Below are 19,886 nucleotides of genomic sequence, written 5' to 3' on the forward strand. Positions count from 1 at the left end.
TGTGCAAGGAGCGTGAGATGAGCGTGCAAGGTGGACACGGGGTGTCTGGGTTCGGGTGTGCGCAGGGGCTGGGTGTGCGAGGGGTGTGAGGGGCGTGCAATGCGTGTGCGCGGGGGCTGTGGCTGCGAGTGGTGCCCGGGGTGGGTGTGCAAGGGGTGTGATGAGTGTGCAAGGGGCTTGTGCCCAGAGACTCTGAGAAGGACGTGAGCCGCAGGGTGATGGTGCGAGGGGGTGCGGTGAGGCGTGCGGTGAGTGTGCGAGGAGCCCGGTGGGTGTGCAAGGTGTGCAACGCACGCTCAGGACCCGTGTCTGGGGGGCTGAGGAGGGTGTGTGCTGGTGGGGTGTTGGTGCAAGGGCTGCCTGGTGGATCTACGCAGCATGTGATGAGCGTGCAAGGCACACAGTATGTGTGCAAGGCTTGTGGTGAGTGTGCAAGGCGTGCAACACACGCTCAGGACCCATGTCTGGAGGCTCCAAAGAGGATTTGTGCCATGAGGCTCTGGTGCAAGGGCTGCCTGGAGCCTCTACACAGCATACGATGAGTGTGCAAGGTGTGCGATGAGTGTGCGAGGCACATCATGAGTGTGCAAGGCGTGCAACGCACAATCAGGACCCATTTCTGGAGGCGCCAAAGAGGATTTGAGCCGTGAGGCTCTGGTGCGAGGGCTGCCTGGAGTGTCTAGGCAGCATACGATGAGTGTGCAAGGTGTGCAATGAGTGTGCAAGGCGTGCGATGAGTGTGCAAGGCGTGCAACACCTGCTCGGGGCCCGTGCCTGGGGTTCTCTGTGGGGTTCACCGTGGCGGGGGTGCCGGGGGCCCCCGCGGCGGGCGTGCGAGGGAGGCGTGCGAGGCGTGCGAGGCGTGCGTTGCACACGCAGGGGCCATGTCCGGGGACTACGAGGAGGACGTGTGCCGGGGGGCGCTGCGGCTGGTGCAGGAGCTCTGCTTCGCCCCCCGCGCCTCGCACGCTCACCCCAAGTGCCTCGAGTTCACCGACCTCCTGCGGCACCGAGGCCACCCCCGGCCCCACGACGGCGGTGAGAGGCCGCCGACGGATTGCCGCAGGGGGAACGGGGAGCGGGATCCGGGAGTGGGAATTGGGATCAGGAGTGGGAATTGGGAGCGGGAGAGGGAATTGGGATCAGGAGTGGGAATTGGGATCGGGAGTGGGAATTGGGATTAGGAATGAGAATTGGGATCTGGATCCAGGAGTGGGAATTGGGATTAGGAATGAGAATTGGGATCTGGATCCAGGAGTGGGAATTGGGATCGGGACTGGGAATTGGGAGTGGGAGTGGGAATTGGGAAGCAGGATCAAGAATGGGATCGGGAGTGGGAATTGGGACCGGGAATGAGAATTGGGATCAGGATCCAGGAGTGGGAATTGGGATCAGGAGTGGGACCAGGAGAGGGAATTGGGAAGCAGGATCAAAAATGGGATCGGGAGTGGGAATTGGGATCGGGAGTGGGAATTGGGATCGGGAGTGGGATCGGGAGTGGGAACTGGGATGAGGAGGGGGAATTGGGATTAGGAATGAGAATTGGGATCTGGATCCAGGAGTGGGAACTGGGATCGGGAGTGGGAATTGGGATCGGGAGTGGGAATTGGGATTAGGAATGAGAATTGGGATCTGGATCCAGGAGTGGGAACTGGGATCGGGAGTGGGAATTGGGATCGGGAGTGGGAACTGGGATCAGGAGTGGGAATTGGGATTAGGAATGAGAATTGGGATCAGGATCCAGGAGTGGGAATTGGGATCAGGAGTGGGACCAGGAGAGGGAATTGGGAAGCAGGATAAAAAATGGGATCGGGAGTGGGAATTGGGATCGGGAGTGGGAATTGGGATCGGGAGTGGGAATTGGGATTAGGAATGAGAATTGGGATCTGGATCCAGGAGTGGGAATTGGGATTAGGAATGAGAATTAGGATCCGGATCCAGGAGTGGGAACTGGGATCGGGAGTGGGAATTGGGATCAGGAGTGGGAATTGGGATTAGGAATGAGAATTGGGATCTGGATCCAGGAGTGGGAATTGGGAGCGGGAGTGGGAATTGGGATCGGGATCCGGGAGTGGGAATTGGGATCGGGAGTGGGAATTGGGAACCAGGATCAAGAATGGGAGCAGGAGTGGGAATTGGGATTAGGAATGAGAATTGGGATTAGGAATGAGAATTGGGATCCGGATCCAGGAGTGGGAACTGGGATCGGGAGTGGGAATTGGGATCAGGAGTGGGAATTGGGAGTGGGAGTGGGATCGGGAATGGGAATTGGGAAGCAGGGTCAAGAATGGGAGAGGGAGTGGGAATTGGGATCAGGAGTGGGAATTGGGATCAGGAGTGGGAATTGGGAGCGGGAGTGGGAATTGGGACCGGGAGTGAGATCAGGAGTGGGAATTGGGAACCAGGATAGAGAATGGGATCGGGAGTGGGAATTGGGAGCGGGAGTGGGAATTGGGAAGCAGGATCAAGAATGGGATCGGGAGTGGGATTTGAGATCAGGAGTGGGAATTGGGATCAGGAGTGGGAATTGGGATCGGGAGTGGGACCAGGAGTGGGAGTTGGGACCAGGAGTGGGAATTGGGATCAGGAGTGGGATCGGGAGTGGGAACTGGGAACCAGGATCAAGAATGGGACCAGGAGTGGGACCAGGGGTGGGAATGGGGACCAGGAGTGGGAATTGGGATCAGGAGTGGGAACTGGGATCAGGATCCAGGAGTGGGAATTGGGATCAGGAGTGGGAACTGGGATCAGGAGTGGGAAATGGGATCGGGAGTGGGAATTGGGATTAGGAATGAGAATTGGGATCAGGATCCAGGAGTGGGAATTGGGATCGGGAGTGGGAATTGGGAGCGGGAGTGGGAATTGGGATCGGGAGTGGGAATTGGGATTAGGAATGAGAATTGGGATCAGGATCCAGGAGTGGGAGCTGGGATCGGGAGTGGGAATTGGGAAGCAGGATCGAGAATGGGATCCGGAGTGGGAATTGGGATTAGGAATGAGAATTGGGATCCAGATCCAGGAGTGGGAGCTGGGATCGGGAGTGGGAATTGGGATCGGGAGTGGGAATTGGGATCAGGAGTGGGAATTGGAATTAGGAATGAGAATTGGGATCTGGATCCAGGAGTGGGAATTGGGATCAGGACTGGGAATTGGGAGCGGGAGTGGGAATTGGGATCGGGAGTGGGAATTGAGATCAGGATCCAGGAGTGGGAATTGGGATCAGGATCCAGGAGTGGGAATTGGGATCAGGAGTGGGACCAGGAGAGGGAATTGGGAAGCAGGATCAAGAATGGGAGCGGGAGTGGGAATTGGGATTAGGAATGAGAATTGGGATCCGGATCCAGGAGTGGGAATTGGGATCAGGAGTGGGAATTGGCATCGGGGGTGGGAATTGGGACCGGGAGTGAGATCAGGAGTGGGAATTGGGAACCAGGATCAAGAATGGGATCGGGAGTGGGAATTGGGATCGGGAGTGGGAATTGGGAGCGGGAGTGGGAATTGGGATTAGGAATGAGAATTGGGATCAGGATCCAGGAGTGGGAATTGGGATCGGGACTGGGAATTGGGATCAGGAGTGGGAATTGGGATCGGGAGTGGGAATTGGGATCGGGAGTGGGACCAGGAGTGGGAGTTGGGACCAGGAGTGGGAATTGGGATCAGGAGTGGGATCGGGAGTGGGAACTGGGAACCAGGATCAAGAATGGGACCGGGAATGGGGACCAGGGGTGGGAATGGGGACCAGGAGTGGGAATTGGGATCAGGAAGGAGTATTTGGATCAGGATCCAGGAGTGGGAATTGGGATCCAGAATGGCAATTGGGACCAGGAGTGGGAATTGGGATCAGGAGTGGGATCAGGAGTGGGAATTGGGACCAGGAGTGGGAATTGGGATCAGGAGTGGGATCAGGAGTGGGAATTGGGACCAGGAGTGGGAATTGGGAACCAGGATTAAGAGTGGGATTGGGAGTGGGAATTGGGAAGCAGGATCAAGAATGGGAGAGGGAGTGGGAATTGGGATCGGGAGTGGGAATTGGGATCAGGAGTGGGACCAGGAGTGGGAATTGGGACCAGGAGTGGGAATTGGGATCAGGAGTGGGAATTGGGATCAGGATCCAGGAGTGGGAATTGGGATCAGGAGTGGGACCAGGAGAGGGAATTGGGAAGCAGGATCAAGAATGGGAGCGGGAGTGGGAATTGAGATCGGGAGTGGGAATTGGGATCGGGAATGGGATCGGGAGTGGGAATTGGGAACCAGGATCAAGAATGGGAGTGGGAATTGGGATCGGGAGTGGGATCGGGAGTGGGAACTGGGATGAGGAGTGGGAATTGGGATTAGGAATGAGAATTGGGATCTGGATCCAGGAGTGGGAACTGGGATTGGGAGTGGGAATTGGGATCGGGAGTGGGAATTGGGATTAGGAATGAGAATTGGGATCAGGATCCAGGAGTGGGAATTGGGATCGGGAGTGGGAATTGGGATTAGGAATGAGAATTGGGATCAGGATCCAGGAGTGGGAATTGGGATCGGGAGTGGGAATTGGGATCGGGAGTGGGAATTGGGATTAGGAATGAGAATTGGGATCTGGATCCAGGAGTGGGAATTGGGATCAGGAGTGGGAATTGGGAACCAGGATCAAGAATGGGAGCGGGAGTGGGAATTGGGACCAGGAGTGGGAACTGGGATCGGAGTGGGAATTGGGATCGGGAGTGGGAACTGGGGTCGGGAGTGGGATCGGGAAAATTGGGATCAGGATCCAGGAGTGGGAATTGGGATCAGGAGTGGGACCAGGAGAGGGAATTGGGAAGCAGGATCAAAAATGGGATCGGGAGTGGGAATTGAGATCGGGAGTGGGAATTGGGATCGGGAATGGGATCGGGAGTGGGAATTGGGAACCAGGATCAAGAATGGGAGAGGGAGTGGGAATTGGGATCGGGAGTGGGAATTGGGATCGGGAGTGGGAATTGGGATCAGGAGTGGGAATTGGGATCAGGAATGAGTATTTGGATCAGGATCCAGGAGTGGGAATTGGGATCCAGAATGGCAATTGGGACCAGGAGTGGGAATTGGGATCAGGAGTGGGACCAGGAGTGGGAATTGGGAACCAGGATTAAGAGTGGGATCAGGAGTGGGAATTGGGATCGGGAGTGGGATCGGGAATGGGAATTGGGAACCAGGATCAAGAATGGGATCGGGAGTGGGAATTGGGATCGGGAATGGGATCGGGAGTGGGAATTGGGAACGAGGATCAAGAATGGGATCGGGAGTGGGAATTGGGATCGGGAGTGGGAATTGGGAGCAGGAGTGGGAATTGGGATCGGGAATGGGATCGGGAGTGGGAATTGCGATCGGGAGTGGGATTGGGAGTGGGAATTGAGATCGGGAGTGGGAATTGGGATCGGGAGTGGGAACTGGGATCGGGAGTGGGAATTGGGATCAGGAATGGAAACTGGGATCAGGAGTGGGAAATGGGATGGGGATTGGAATCAAGGAATGGGAACCGGGATCAAGAATGGGATCAGGAACGGAAACTGGGATCAGGAACTGGGAATGGGAGCCGGGATCGGGATCCAGGAATGGAAACCAGGATTGGGAAGGGGATTGGAATCAAGGAACGGGAACCGGGATAGGGATTCAGGAATGGGATTGAGGTCGGGAATGGGATTGGAACCCGCATACAGGAATGGGAACTGGGAGTGGGACTGGGACCTGGGATGAGGAACCAGGGATGGGGTTGGGATCAGGGTCTGGGACTGGGATCAGGATTCGGGAAGGGGAACTGGGATCGGGACCGTGAGCTGGGAATGGGACCAGGAATGGGAGCCGCCCCCACCCCCCAAGTTTTGGGGACCCCAGGAAGGTGGTTGGACCCCAGGAGGGTGCTGGGTGCCTTCAGTGGCTGGTACCCTGGTTTTTGGGGTTCACCCCTGGAGTTTTGGGGAACCCCTCTTGGAGTTTTAGCCCCCCCCACCTTGGCTTTTAGGTCCCCTCCTCATGCTTTAGCCCTCCCCCCCCAAGTTTTGGGGACCCTCAGGAAGGTGGTGGGACCCCAGGAACATGATGGGACCCCAAGAAAGTTGTGGTGACCCCAAGAGGGTGGTGGGACCCCAAGAAGGTGTTGGTGACCTCAGGAACATGATGGGACCCCAAGAAAGTTGTGGGGACCCCAGGAGGGTGGTGGGACCCCAGGAACATGATGGGACCCCAAGAAGGTCGTGGTGACCCCAGGAGGGTGGTGGGACCCCAAGAAGGTGTTGGTGACCTCAGGAACATAATGGGACCCCAAGAAAGTTGTGGTGACCCCAAGAATATGATGGGACCCCAAGAAGGTCGTGGTGACCTCAAGAGGGTGGTGGGACCCCAAGAAGATGTTGGTGACCTCAGGAACATGATGGGACCCCAAGAAAGTTGTGGTGACCCCAGGAGGGTGGTGGGACCCCAGGAATATGATGGGACCCCAAGAAGGTCATGGTGACCTCAAGAGGGTGGTGGGACCCCAAGAAGGTGTTGGTGACCTCAGGAACATAATGGGACCCCAAGAAAGTTGTGGTGACCCCAAGAATATGATGGGACCCCAAGAAGGTCGTGGTGACCCCAAGAGGGTGGTGGGACCCCAGGAACATGATGGGACCCCAAGAAAGTCGTGGGGACCCCAGGAACATGATGGGACCCCAAGAAAGTCGTGGGGACCCCAAGAGGGTGGTGGTGACCCCAGGAACATGATGAGACTCCAGGAGGGTGGTGGGACCCCAAGAAAGTCGTGGGGACCCCAGGAAGGTGGTGGTGACCCCAAGAGGGTTGTGGTGACCCCAAGAGGGTGGTGGGACCCCAAGAAGATGTTGGTGACCCCAGGAACGTGATGGGACTCCAAGAGGGTGGTGGGACCCCAGGAACGTGATGGGACCCCAAGAAGGTCGTGGTGACCCCAGGAGGGTGTTGGTCGCTTCGGGTGGGTTTTATCCCGCCCCCCTCGGGTTTTGGGGCCCCCCCTTGACTCTTGGGGTGTCTCCCGTCCCCCCAGAGGTGTCCGTCAGCCTCCTCTCGGTCATCGTCACCTTCTGCGGCATCGTCCTGCTGGGCGTCTCGCTCTTCGTCTCCTGGAAGCTCTGCTGGGTCCCCTGGAGGCACAAGGGGGGTCCCGGCGCCCCCCCCCGCAAGGAGCCCCCCCAAAGCGGCGTTGCGGGGGTGGGGGGGGTGGGTTTCGGGGACCCCCTCCCCGAGCCGGGGCCCGAGCCCCCCCCCGAGCGCTGCTACCTGGACATGGGGCCCTGTCCTGAGGGGGGGGGGGGGGCGAGGGGGCTGGGGGCCCCCCCGCTGCCGCCCCCCCCCCCCCCAGCAGGGACCCCCCGAGATGGGGGGGGACTTGGGGGGCTCGGGGAGCCTGCCCAGCGCCACCTCCCAGCAGCACGTGGGGGGCAGGTAGGGAATGGGGGGGGGGACAGGGGGGACAGGGGGGACATGGGGGGACATGGGGATATGGGGGGACATTGGGGATATTGGGGAGATGGGAGTGGGGGGACATGGGGGAGATAGGGGGACATTGGGGACATTAAGGGGACATTGGGGGACAGGGGATGGGGGGGACATGGGGGGGATGGGGGGACATGGGGATATTGGGGACATTGGGGAGACGGGAATGGGGGGACATGGGGAGATAGGGGGACATTGGGGACATTAAGGGGACATTGGGGGATGGGGGGACATGGGGATGTTGGGGACATTGGGGACATGGGGGAGATGGGAATGGGGGGACGTGGGGGAGATAGGGGGACATTGGGGACATTAAGGGGACATTGGGGGACAGGGGATGGGGGGGACATGGGGGGATGAAGGAGATGGGGGGACATGGGGATATTGGGGAGATGGGGGGACATGGGGGGACATGGGGACATTGGGGACATTGGGGAGATGGGAATGGGGGGACATGGGGGAGATAGGGGGACATTGGGGACATTAAGGGGACATGGGGGGATGGGGGGACATGGGGGAGATAGGGGGACATTGGGGACATGGGGGGACATGAGGGGATGAGGGAGATGGGGGGACATGGGGGACATGGGGATATTGGGGACATTGGGGAGATGGGAATGGGGGGACATGGGGGAGATGGGGGGACATTGGGGACATTAAGGGGACATTGAGGGACAGGGGGACATGGGGGGATGAGGGAGATGGGGGGACATGGGGATATTGGGGAGATAGGGGGACATTGGGGACATTAAGGGGACATTGGGGGACGGGGAGACATGGGGACATGGGGGGACATGGGGGGACATGGGAACATTGGGGGACATGGGGAGATGGGGGGACATGGGGGAGATGGGGGGACATGGGGACATTGGGGAGATGGGGGGACATGTGGGACATTAAGGGGACATTGGGGGACAGGGGGGACATGGGGCGATGAGGGAGATGGGGGACATGGGGATATTGGGGACATTGGGGAGATGGGAATGGGGGGACATTGGGAGATGGGGGACATGGGGGACATTGGGGACATGGGGGGACACAGGGATAGGGGGACATGGGGGACATGAAGGAGACATTGGGGGACACAGGGATAGGGGGACATGGGGACATTGGGAGGACACGAGGACATTGGGGGACATGGGGGGACATTGGGGAACATGGGGATGGGGTGACATGGGTGGGGATGATGTAGGAACAGGGACACCGTGGGGCTGGGTGACACCAGGGTGGGGACACCATGGGGCTGGAGGTCACCTGGATGGGAATTCCATGGGGTTGGGTGACACCAGGATGGGTTCTCCATGGGGATGGAGGTCACCAGGATGGTTTCACCATGGGGTTGGATGTCACCATGGGGCTTGGTGACACCAGGATGGGTTCTCCATGGGGTTGGGTGACACCAGGATGGTTTCACCATGGGGTTGGGTGACACCAGGATGGGTTCAACATGGGGCTGGAGGTCACCATGGGGCTGAGTGACACCAGGATGGGTTCTCCATGGGGTTGGGTGACACCATGATGGTTTCACCATGGGGCTGGGTGACACCAGGATGGGTTCTCCATGGGGTTGGGTGACACCACGATAGTTTCACCATGGGGCTGGGTGACACCAGGATGGGTTCTCCATGGGGCTGGGTGACACCGGGATGGGTTCAACGTGGGGCTGGAGGTCACCATGGGGTTGGGTGTCACCATGATGGTTTCACCATGGGGTTGGGTGACACCAGGATGGGTTCTCCATGGGGTTGGGTGACACCAGGATGGGTTCAACGTTGGGCTGGAGGTCACCATGGGGTTGGGTGACACCACGGGGTTGGGTGACACCACGATGGGTTCTCCATGGGGTTGGGTGACACCATGATGGTTTCACCATGGGGTTGGGTGACACCAAGGTGGTTCCACCATGGGGTTGAGGTGTCCCCAGCCCCTCCCCGATCCCTCCCCTTCTCCCAGCTCGTCGCTGTCCGTCCCCGAGGACAAAGCGGAGCAGAACCCGGCTCTCCTGGGGCAGATCCAGCCGGAGCTGTACCGGCCGGGGGCCGAGGAGCCGGGGGGCGCGCGGGGAGGTCCCCCCCAACCCTCCTGCGGCCGCCTGGGGGTCTCGTTGCGTTACGCCTACGCCTCGCAGCAGCTGGTGGTTCGCGTCCTCCGCGCCCTCGACCTCCCGGCCAAAGACTCCAACGGCTTCTCCGACCCCTACGTCAAAATCTACCTCCTGCCCGACCGCAAGAAGAAGTTCCAGACCAAGGTTCACCGCAAGACCTTGAACCCGGTCTTCGACGAGACCTTCAGCTTCGGGGTCCCCTTCGCCGAGCTCCCCGCTCGCCGCCTCCAGTTCTCGCTCTACGACTTCGACCGGTTCTCCCGGCACGACCTCATCGGGAACGTGGTCCTGGAGAACCTGCTGGAGGCGGCCGAGCGAGGCCCCGACCTCCCCATCTGGAGGGACATCCTGGAGGGAGGAGGGGTGAGGGACATGGGGGGGACATCCTGGAGGGTCCAGAGTGAGGAGGTGATGGGGAACAGGGGACAGGGACATCATGGGGGACGTCCTGGAGGTTCCAGGGTGAGGAGATGATGGGGAACAGGGGCCACTGGAGGGGACAGGGAGCTCATAGGGGACGTCAAGTGGGATGATGGGGTGAGGGGACATCATGGAGGACGTCCTGGAGGGCACCAGGATGAGGAGATGATGAGGAACATGACACCAGGTGGGATGATGGGGTGACTGGGGACATCCTGGGGTGAGGGGACATCATGGGGGACGTCCTGGAGGGCACCAGGATGAGGAGATGATGAGGAACATGACACCAGGTGGGATGATGGGGTGACTGGGGACATCCTGGGGTGAGGGGACATCATGGGGACGTCCTGGAGGGTCCAGAGTGAGGAGATGATGGGGAACAGGGGCCACTGGAGGGGACAGGGAGCTCATAGGGGATGTCAAGTGGGATGATGGGGTGAGGGGACATCATGGGGGACATCCTGGAGGGTCCAGAGTGAGGAGATGATGGGGAACAGGGGACAGGGACATCATGGGGGATGTCCTGGAGGGTCCAGAGTGAGGAGGTGATGGGGAACAGGGGACAGGGACATCATGGGGGACGTCCTGGAGGGTCCAGAGTGAGGAGGTGATGGGGAATAGGGGACAGGGACATCATGGGGGGCGTCCTGGAGGGCACCAGGATGAGGAGATGATGAGGAACATGACACCAGGTGGGATGATGGGGTGACTGGGGACATCCTGGGGTGAGGGGACATCATGGGGACATCCTGGAGGGCATCAGGATGAGGAGATAATGGGGGACAGGGGACAGTGAAGGGGACAGGGGCCATCCCAGGGTGAAGAGACATCATGGGGACCTCATGGGGGACGTCAAGTGGGATGATGGGGTGATGGGACATCATGGGGGACATCCTGGAGGGTCCAGGGTGAGGGATAATGGGGAACAGGGGACACTGGAGGGGATGGGGACCTCATAGGGGATGTCGCGTGGGATGATGGGGTGAGGAGGGACCTCTTGGGGTGAGGAGACATCTGGAGGGACATCCTGGAGGCCACCAGGGTGAGGAGATAATGGGGGACAGGGGCCGGTGGAGGGGACAGGGACCTCCTAGGGGACGTGAGGTGGGACAGGGGGGTGAGGGAGGCTGTCCCCGTGTCCCCTCCCGCAGGAGAAGGCCGACCTGGGGGAGGTGAACTTCTCGCTGTGCTACCTGCCCACGGCCGGGCGCCTGACGGTCACCGTCATCCGCGCCTCCAACCTGCGAGCCATGGACCTCACCGGCTACTCGGGTGGGACGGGGGACATGGGGACGTGGGGGGGACGTGGGGACACGGGGCCATGAACCTGATGGTGACCATCATCCGCATCTCCAACCTGCACGTCATGGACCTCACCGGCTACTTGGGTGGGACTGGGGACATGGAGGGGACATGGGGACACGGAGGGGACAGGGGGACGTGGTGGGGGATAAGGGGACATGGTGGGGACAGGGGAGATGGGGACATGAACCTGATGGTGACCATCATCTGCATCTCCAACTTCCACATCAGGGACCTCACCGGCAGCTCTGGGGATAGAGGGACTGGGGCTGTGGGGCACCGTGGGGTGGCTGTGGGTCGCTGGGGGTCACTGTGGGGTGGCTATGGGTCACCTTGGGTGGCTGTGGGGTCACTGTGGGGTGGCTATGGGTCACCATGGGTGGCTGTAGGGTGGCTATGGGTCACTGTGGGGTGGCTATGGGTCACCGTGGGTCACTGTAGGGTGGCTACGGGTCACTGTGGGGTGGCTATGGGTCACCATAGGTGGCTGTAGGGTGGCTATGGGTCACTGTGGGGTGGCTATGGGTCACCATGGGTGGCTGTAGGGTGGCTATGGGTCACTGTGGGGTGGCTATTGGTCACCGTGGGTGGCTGTAGGGTGGCTATGGGTCACTGTGGGGTGGCTATGGGTCACCGTGGGTGGCTGTAGGGTGGCTATGGGTCACTGTGGGGTGGCTATGGGTCACCATGGGTGGCTGTAGGGTGGCTGTAGGGTCACTGTGGGTCACCATGGGTGGCTGTAGGGTGACCATGGGTCACTGTGGGGTGGCTATGGGTCACCATGGGTGGCTGTAGGGTGGCTATGGGTCACTGTGGGATGGCTATGGGTCACTGTGGGGTGGCTATGGGTCACCATGGGTGGCTATTGGTGGCTATGGGTCACTGTGGGGAGGCTATGGGTCACCATGGATGGCTGTAGGGTGGCTGTAGGGTGGCTATGGGTCACTGTGGGGTGGCTATGGGTCACTGTTGGGTGGCTATGGGTCACCATGGGTGGCTGTAGGGTGGCCATGGGTCACTGTAGGGTGGCTATGGGTCACCATGGATGGCTGTAGGGTGGCTGTAGGGTCACTATGGGTCACCATGGATGGCTGTAGGGTGGCTGTGGGTCACTGTGGGGTGGCTATGGGTCACCATGGGTGGCTGTAGGGTGGCTATGGGTCACTATGGGTCACCATGGGTGGCTGTAGGGTGGCTATGGGTCACTGGGGGCTGGCTATGGGTCACCATGGGTGGCTGTAGGGTGACTATGGGTCACTGTGGGGTGGCTATGGGTCACCATGGATGGCTGTAGAGTGGCTATGGGTCGCTGTGGGGTGGCTATGGGTCACCATGGGTGGCTGTAGGGTGGCTATGGGTCACTGTGGGGTGGATATGGGTCACCATGGATGGCTGTAGGGTGGCTGTAGGGTGGCTATGGGTCACTGTAGGGTGGCTGTGGGTCACTGTGGGTCACCATGGCTCGGCCATGAGGTGGCTGTGGGTCATTATGGGTGGCTGTGGGGTGGCTATGGGTCACTGTGGGGTGGCTATGGGTCACCATGTGTGGCTGTGGGGTGGCTATGGGTCACCGTGGGTGGCTGTAGGGTGGCTATGGGTCACTGTGGGGTGGCTATGGGTCACTGTGGGGTGGCTATGGGTCACCGTGGGTGGCTGTAGGGTGGCTATGGGTCACTTTGGGGTGGCTATGTGTAACCATGGGTCACTGTAGGGTGGCTATGGGTCACTATGGGGTGGCTATGGGTCACTGTGGGGTGGCTATGGGTCACCATGTGTGGCTGTAGGGTGGCTATGGGTCACTATGGGGTGGCTATGGGTCGCTGTGGGGTGGCTATGGGTCACCATGGGTGGCTGTGGGGTGGCTATGGGTCGCTGTGGGGTGGCTATGGGTCACCATGGGTGGCTGTAGGGTGGCTGTAGGGTCACTATGGGTCACCATGGGTGGCTGTAGGGTGGCTGTGGGTCACTATGGGTCACCATGGATGGCTGTAGGGTGGCTATGGGTCACTATGGGTCACCATGGGTGGCTGTAGGGTGGCTATGGGTCACTGTGGGGTGGCTATGGGTCACCATGGGTGGCTGTTGGGTGGCTATGGGTCACTGTGGGGTGGCTATGGGTCACCGTGGGTGGCTGTAGAGTGGCTATGGGTCACTGTGGGGTGGCTATGGGTCACCATGGATGGCTGTGGGGTGGCTATGGGTCACCATGGGTGGCTGTAGGGTGGCTGTAGGGTCACTATGGGTCACCATGGGTGGCTGTAGGGTGGCTATGGTTCGCTGTGGGGTGGCTATGGGTCACCATGGGTGGCTGTAGGGTGGCTATGGGTCACTGTGGGGTGGCTATGGGTCACCATGGGTGGCTGTAGAGTGGCTATGGGTCACTGTGGGGTGGCGATGTGTAAGCATGGGTCACTGTAGGGTGGCTATGGGTCACTGTGGGGTGGCTATGGGTCACCATGGGTGGCTGTAGGGTGGCTATGGGTCACTATGGGGTGGCTATGGGTCACTGTGGGGTGGCTATGGGTCACCATGGGTGGCTGTAGGGTGGCTATGGGTCACTATGGGGTGGCTATGGGTCACTGTGGGGTGGCTATGGGTCACCATGGGTGGCTGTAGGGTGGCTATGGGTCACTATGGGGTGGCTATGGGTCGCTGTGGGGTGGCTATGGGTCACCATGGATGGCTGTAGGGTGGCTGTAGGGTCACTATGGGTCACCATGGGTGGCTGTAGGGTGGCTATGGGTCACTGTGGGGTGGCTATGGGTCACCATGGGTGGCTGTAGGGTGGGTGTAGGGTCACTATGGGTCACCATGGGTGGCTGTAGGGTCACTATGGGTCACCATGGGTGGCTGCAGGGTGGCTATGGGTCACTGTGGGGTGGCTATGGGTCACCATGGGTGGCTGTAGGGTGGTTATGGGTCACTGTGGGGTGGCTATGGGTCACCATGGGTGGCTGTAGCGTGGCTATGGGTCACTATGGGTCACCATGGGTGGCTGTAGGGTGGCTATGGGTCGCTGTGGGGTGGCTATGGGTCACTGTGGGGTGGCTATGGGTCGCTATGGGTCACCGTGTCCGGTCGGTGGGCGCTATGGGTCGCTGTGGGGCTGCCCCCCAGACCCGTACGTGAAGGCGTCGCTGATGGCCGAGGGCCGGCGCCTCAAGAAGCGCAAAACGTCCATCAAGAAGAACACGTTGAACCCCAGCTACAACGAGGCCCTCGTCTTCGACGTCCCCCACGAGAGCGTCCACCACGTCAGCCTCACCATCGCCGTCGTCGACTACGACTGGTGAGCTATGGGGCTGGGACACCCCGCTATGGGGCTGAGACCCCCCGCTATGGGGCTGAGTTGTTCTGTGGGCCCTGTGGGGGGTTCTATGCGTTCTACGGGTCCCATGGGTGGTTCTGTTGTTGCTGTGGGTGGTTCTGTGGGTCTCGTGGTTGGTTCTATGGGTCCCATGGATGGATCTGTGGGTTCCGTCGGTCAATCTATGGGTCCCATGGTTGTTTCTGTGGGTCCCATGGGTGTTTCTATGGGTTCTGTGGGTCCCATGGATGCTTCCGTTGGTTCTATGGGTCCCATGGGTGGTTCTATGGGTCCTGTGGGTGGTTCTGTGGGTCTCGTGGTTGCTTCTGTGGGTCCAGTGGTTGGTTCTATGGGTCCCATGGGTCATTCTATGGATTCTATGTGTCTTGTGGGTTGATCTGTGGGTCCCATGGGTGGTTCTGTGGGTTCTGTGGGTCCCATGGGGGGTTCTGTGGGTCCTGAGGTTGGTTCTGTGGGTTCCATGGTTGCTTCTGTGGGGCTCGTGGTTGGTTGTGTGGGTTCTGTGGGTCCCATGGATGGTTCCATGGGTCCCATGGATCAATCTATGGGTCCCATGGGCGGATCTGTGGGTCCCGTGGTTGGTTCTATGGGTCCCATGGTGGGTTCTGTGGATTCTATGGGTCCTATGTGTGGTTCTATGGGTTCTATGGGTCCCATGGGTCAATCTGTGGCTCCTGTGGTTGATTCTATGGGTCCTGTGTATGGTTCTAAGGGTCCCATGGGTGGTTCTATGGGTCCTCTGGTTGGTTCTATGGGTCCTGTGGTTGGTTCTGTGGGTCCCATGGATGATTCTATAGGTTCTGTGGGTCCTGTGGGTTGATCTGTGGGTGGTTCTATGGGTCCTGTGGGTGGTTCTGTGGGTCCCATGGGTCAATCTGTGGGTCCCATGGGTGGTTCTGTGGGTTCTGTGGGTTCCATGGTTGCTTCTGTGGGGCTTGTGGTTGGTTGTGTGGGTTCTGTGGGTCCCATGGGTGGATCTATGGGTCCCACAGTTGGTTCTGTGGGTCTCATGAGTGCTTCTATGGGTCCCATGATTGGTTCTATGGGTCCTGTAGTTGCTTCTATTGGTCCCATGGGTGGTTCTATGGGTCCCATGGATGGTTCTGTGGGTCTCATGGTTGGTTGTGTGGGTTCTGTGGGTCCCATGGTTGGTTCTGTGGGTCCTGTAGTTGCTTCTATTGGTCCCATGGGTGGTTCTATGGGTCCCATGGATGGTTCTGTGGGTCCCGTGGTTGGTTCTGTGGGTTCTATGGGTCCCATAGGTGGTTCTATGGGTCCCACGGTTGGTTCTGTGGATCTCATGGGTGGTTCTATGGGTTCTATGGGTCCCATGGGTGGTTCTGTGGGTCCCATGGGTGGTTCTATGGGTCCTATAGTTGGTTCTATGGGTCCCATGGGTGGTTCTATGGGTTCTATGGGTCCCATAGGTGGTTCTGTGGGTCCCATGGATGGTTCTATGGGTCCTGTAGTTGCTTCTGTGGGTCCCATGGGTGGTTCTATGGCTTCCATGGGTCCCATGGGTCAATCTGTGGGTCCCATGGCTGGTTCCGTGGGTTCTATGGGTCCCATGGATGGTTATATGGGTCCCATGGTTGGTTCTATGGGTGGTTCTATGGATTCTGTGGGTTCTGTGGGTCCCATGGGTGGTTCTATGGGTCAATCTGTGGGTTCTGTGGGTCCCATGGGTGGTTCTGTGGGTCCCATGGGTGGTTCTATGGGTCCTGTAGTTGGTTCTATGGGTCCCATGGGTCGATCTGTGGGTCCCATGGGTGGTTCTATGGGTTCTATGGGTCCAATGGGTCGATCTGTGGGTCCCGTGGGTGGTTCTGTGGGTTCTATGGGTCCTGTGGATCAATCTATGGGTCCCGTGGGTCAATCTATGGGTCCCATGGATGGTTTGATGGATGCTTTGGGCTCTATGGCTGGTTCTTTGGGTTCCATTTGTGGTTCTGTGGGTCCCATGGGTGGTTCTATGGGTTCTATGGGTCCCGTGGATCAATCTATGGGTCCCGCGGGTCAATCTATGGGTCCCGCGGGTCAATCTATGGGTCCCGCGGGTCGATCTCTGGGTCTCTCCCCACAGCATCGGGCACAACGAGGTGATCGGGTTGTGCCGCGTGGGCAGCGACGTCGACGGCCCCGGGAGAGACCACTGGGCGCAGATGTTGGCCAATCCCCGCAAACCCATCGAGCACTGGCACACGCTGGTGGAGGTCTGGGACCCCCAAACCCCAGAGAGACCCCCCAAACCCCAGAGAGACCTCATAGAGACCCCCCAAACCCCATAGAGACCCCCCAAAACCCCATAGAGACCCCCCAAACCCCATAGAGACCTCATAGAGACCCCCCAAACCCCATAGAGAACCCCCAAAACCCATCGAGCACTGGCACACGCTGGTGGAGGTCTGGGACCCCCAAACCCCAGAGAGACCCCCCCAAACCCCAGAGAGACCTCATAGAGACCCCCCAAACCCCATAGAGACACCCCAAACCCCATAGAGACCCCCCAAAACCCCATAGAGACCCCCTCAAACCCCATAGAGACCTCATAGAGACCCCCCAAACCCCATAGAGACCCCCTCAAACCCCATAGAGACCTCATAGAGACCCCCCAAACCCCATAGAGACCTCATAGAGACCCCCCAAACCCCATAGAGAACCCCCAAAACCCATCGAGCACTGGCACATGCTGGTGGAGGTCTGGGACCCCAAAACCCCATAGACACCCCCCAAACCCCATACAGACCCCCCAAAACCCCCATAGAGACCCCCCAAACCTCATAGAGACCTCCAAAACCCCCATAGAGACCTCCCAAACCCCCATAGAGACCCCCAAAACCCCATAGAGACCTCATAGAGACCTCCCAAACCCCATAGAGACCCTCAAATCCCATAGAGACCCCCCAAAACCCTATAGAGATCCCCCAAACCCCATAGAGACCCCTAAACCCCATAGAGAACCCCCAAAACCCATCGAGCACTGGCACACGCTGGTGGAGGTCTGGGACCCCAAAACCCCATAGACACCCCCCAAACCCCATACAGACCCCCCAAAACTCCCATAGAGACCCCCCAAACCTCATAGAGACCTCCAAAACCCCCATAGAGACCTCCCAAACCCCCATAGAGACCCTCAAACCCCATAGAGACCCCCAAAACCCCATAGAGACCTCATAGAGACCTCCCAAACCCCACAGAGACCCTCAAATCCCATAGAGACCCCCCAAAACCCTATAGAGATCCCCCAAACCCCATAGAGACCCCTAAACCCCATAGAGAACCCCCAAAACCCATCGAGCACTGCCACACACTGGTGGAGGTCTGGGACCCCAAAACCCCATAGAGACCCCCTCAAACCCCATAGAGACCCTCCCAAAACCCCATAGAGACCCCCTCAAACCCCATAGAGACCCCCCAAATCCCATAGAGACCCCCCCAAACCCCATAGAGCCCCCCCAAAACCCTTTAGAGACCCCCAAAACCCCCATAGAGACCCCCCAAACCCCATAGAGACCCCCCAAATCCCATAGAGACCCCCCCAAACCCCATAGAGCCCCCCCAAAACCCTTTAGAGACCCCCCAAACCCCATTGAGACCCCCTCAAACCCCATTGAGACCCCCCAAAACCCCCATAGAGACCCCCCAAACCCCCATAGAGACCCGCCAAACCCCATTGAGACCCCCAAAACCCCATAGAGACCCCCCAAAACCCCATAGAGACCCCCTCAAACCCCCATAGAGACCCCATCAAACCCCATAGAGACCCCCCCAAACTCCATAGAGATCCCCCAAAACCCTTTAGAGACCCCCAAAACCCCCATAGAGACCCCCCAAAACCCCATAGAGACCCCCTCAAACCCCATAGAGACCCCCCAAACCCCATAGAGACCCCCCCAAACCCCATAGAGACCCCCCAAAACCCTTTAGAGACCCCCAAAACCCCCATAGAGACCCCCCAAAACCCCATAGAGACCCCCTCAAACCCCATAGAGACCCCCCAAACCCCATAGAGACCCCCCAAACCCAATAGAGACCCCTCCAAACCCCAACAGAGACCCCCAAAACCCCCATAGAGACCCCCTAAACCCCATAGAGACCCCCTAAAACCCCCATAGAGACCCCCCAAACCCCCATAGAGACCCCATCAAACCCCATAGAGACCCCCCCAAACCCCATAGAGACCCCCCCAAACCCCATAGAGACCCCCCAAAACCCCATAGAGACCCCCCAAACCCCATAGAGACCCCCCCAAACCCCATAGAGACCCCCCCATGAGGGTCCCCAGGTCCTCGTGCGAGGGTTCCCCGAGCCCTCGTGCGAGCCCTCGTGCGTCCTCGTGCGCAGGAGAAGGCGCTGGTGCCCAAGGGGGCGCGGGAGAAACCCGGGGCCGTGCTGGAGCCACTGGGACCAGACTGAGCCAGTGAGGTGGGACTGGGAGGCACTGGGAGAGACTGGGAGGGACTGGGAAGGACTTGGAGGGACTAGTCTCTGGGGGGGGGCACTGGGCCATACTGGGAGGCACTGGGCCATACTGGGGGGAACTGGGCTCTATGGGGGGGGCACTCGTCCATACTAGGGGGCACTGGGCCATACTGGGAGGCACTGGGCTCTAGGGGGGGGCACTGGGCCATACTGGGGGGGGCACTGGGCCATACTGGGGGGCACTGGGCCATACTGGGAGGCACTGGGCTGTATGGGGGGGGCACTGGGCCATACTGGGGGGCACTGGGCTCTATGGTGGGGGACACTGGGCTGTATGGGGGGGTCACTGGTCCATACTGGGAGGCACTGGGCTGTATGGGGGGGTCACTGGGCCATACTGGGGGGCACTGGGCTGTATGGGGGGGTCACTGGGCCATACTGGGGGGCACTGGACCATACTGGGAGGCACTGGTCCACACTGGGAGGCACTGGGCTGTATGGGGGGGGCACTGGGCCATACTGGGAGGCACTGGGCCATACTGGAGGGGTCACTGGTCCATACTGGGAGGCACTGGGCCATACTGGGGGGCACTGGACTCTATGGGGGGGGCACTGGGCCATACTGGGAGCATCACTGGGCCATACTGGGAGGCACTGGGCCATACTGGGGGGCACTGGGCCATACTGGGAGGCACTGGGCTCTATGGGGGGGGTCACTGGGCCATACTGGGAGGCACTGGGCCATACTGGGGGGCACTGGGCCATACTGGGGGACACTGGGCTCTATGGGGGGGTCACTGGTCCATACTGGGGGTCACTGGGCCATACTGGGAGGCACTGGGC

At 59.7% G+C, this 19,886-nt stretch overlaps 1 protein-coding gene across 1 annotated transcript; it reads left to right on the forward strand.

Moving 5' to 3' along the window:
* The first annotated feature begins 880 nt into the window (after positions 1-880).
* SYT3 (synaptotagmin 3) lies at positions 881-19,046 on the forward strand. Its single transcript, XM_069882744.1, has 8 exons — positions 881-1,038; positions 7,019-7,182; positions 7,337-7,416; positions 9,421-9,934; positions 11,143-11,263; positions 14,411-14,582; positions 16,705-16,834; positions 18,966-19,046. Exons 1-8 carry the CDS (start codon positions 885-887, stop codon positions 19,035-19,037), a joined length of 1,407 nt encoding a protein of 468 aa, XP_069738845.1. The 5' UTR covers positions 881-884; the 3' UTR covers positions 19,038-19,046.
* The last annotated feature ends 840 nt before the right edge of the window (positions 19,047-19,886 follow it).

The sequence above is a fragment of the Phaenicophaeus curvirostris genome, unplaced genomic scaffold, assembly GCF_032191515.1.
Source record: "Phaenicophaeus curvirostris isolate KB17595 unplaced genomic scaffold, BPBGC_Pcur_1.0 scaffold_304, whole genome shotgun sequence".
NCBI lineage: Eukaryota > Metazoa > Chordata > Aves > Cuculiformes > Cuculidae > Phaenicophaeus > Phaenicophaeus curvirostris.

Excerpts from the sequence above, each read along its gene's own strand:
- SYT3 (XM_069882744.1), top strand. The coding sequence starts at position 885 with ATGTCCGGGGACTACGAGGAGGACGTGTGCCGGGGGGCGCTGCGGCTG. Across the intron at positions 7,417-9,420 it reads CAGCAGCACGTGGGGGGCAG|CTCGTCGCTGTCCGTCCCCG; the intron begins GTAGGGAATGGG and ends CCCTTCTCCCAG. Across the intron at positions 14,583-16,704 it reads GCCGTCGTCGACTACGACTG|CATCGGGCACAACGAGGTGA; the intron begins GTGAGCTATGGG and ends CTCTCCCCACAG.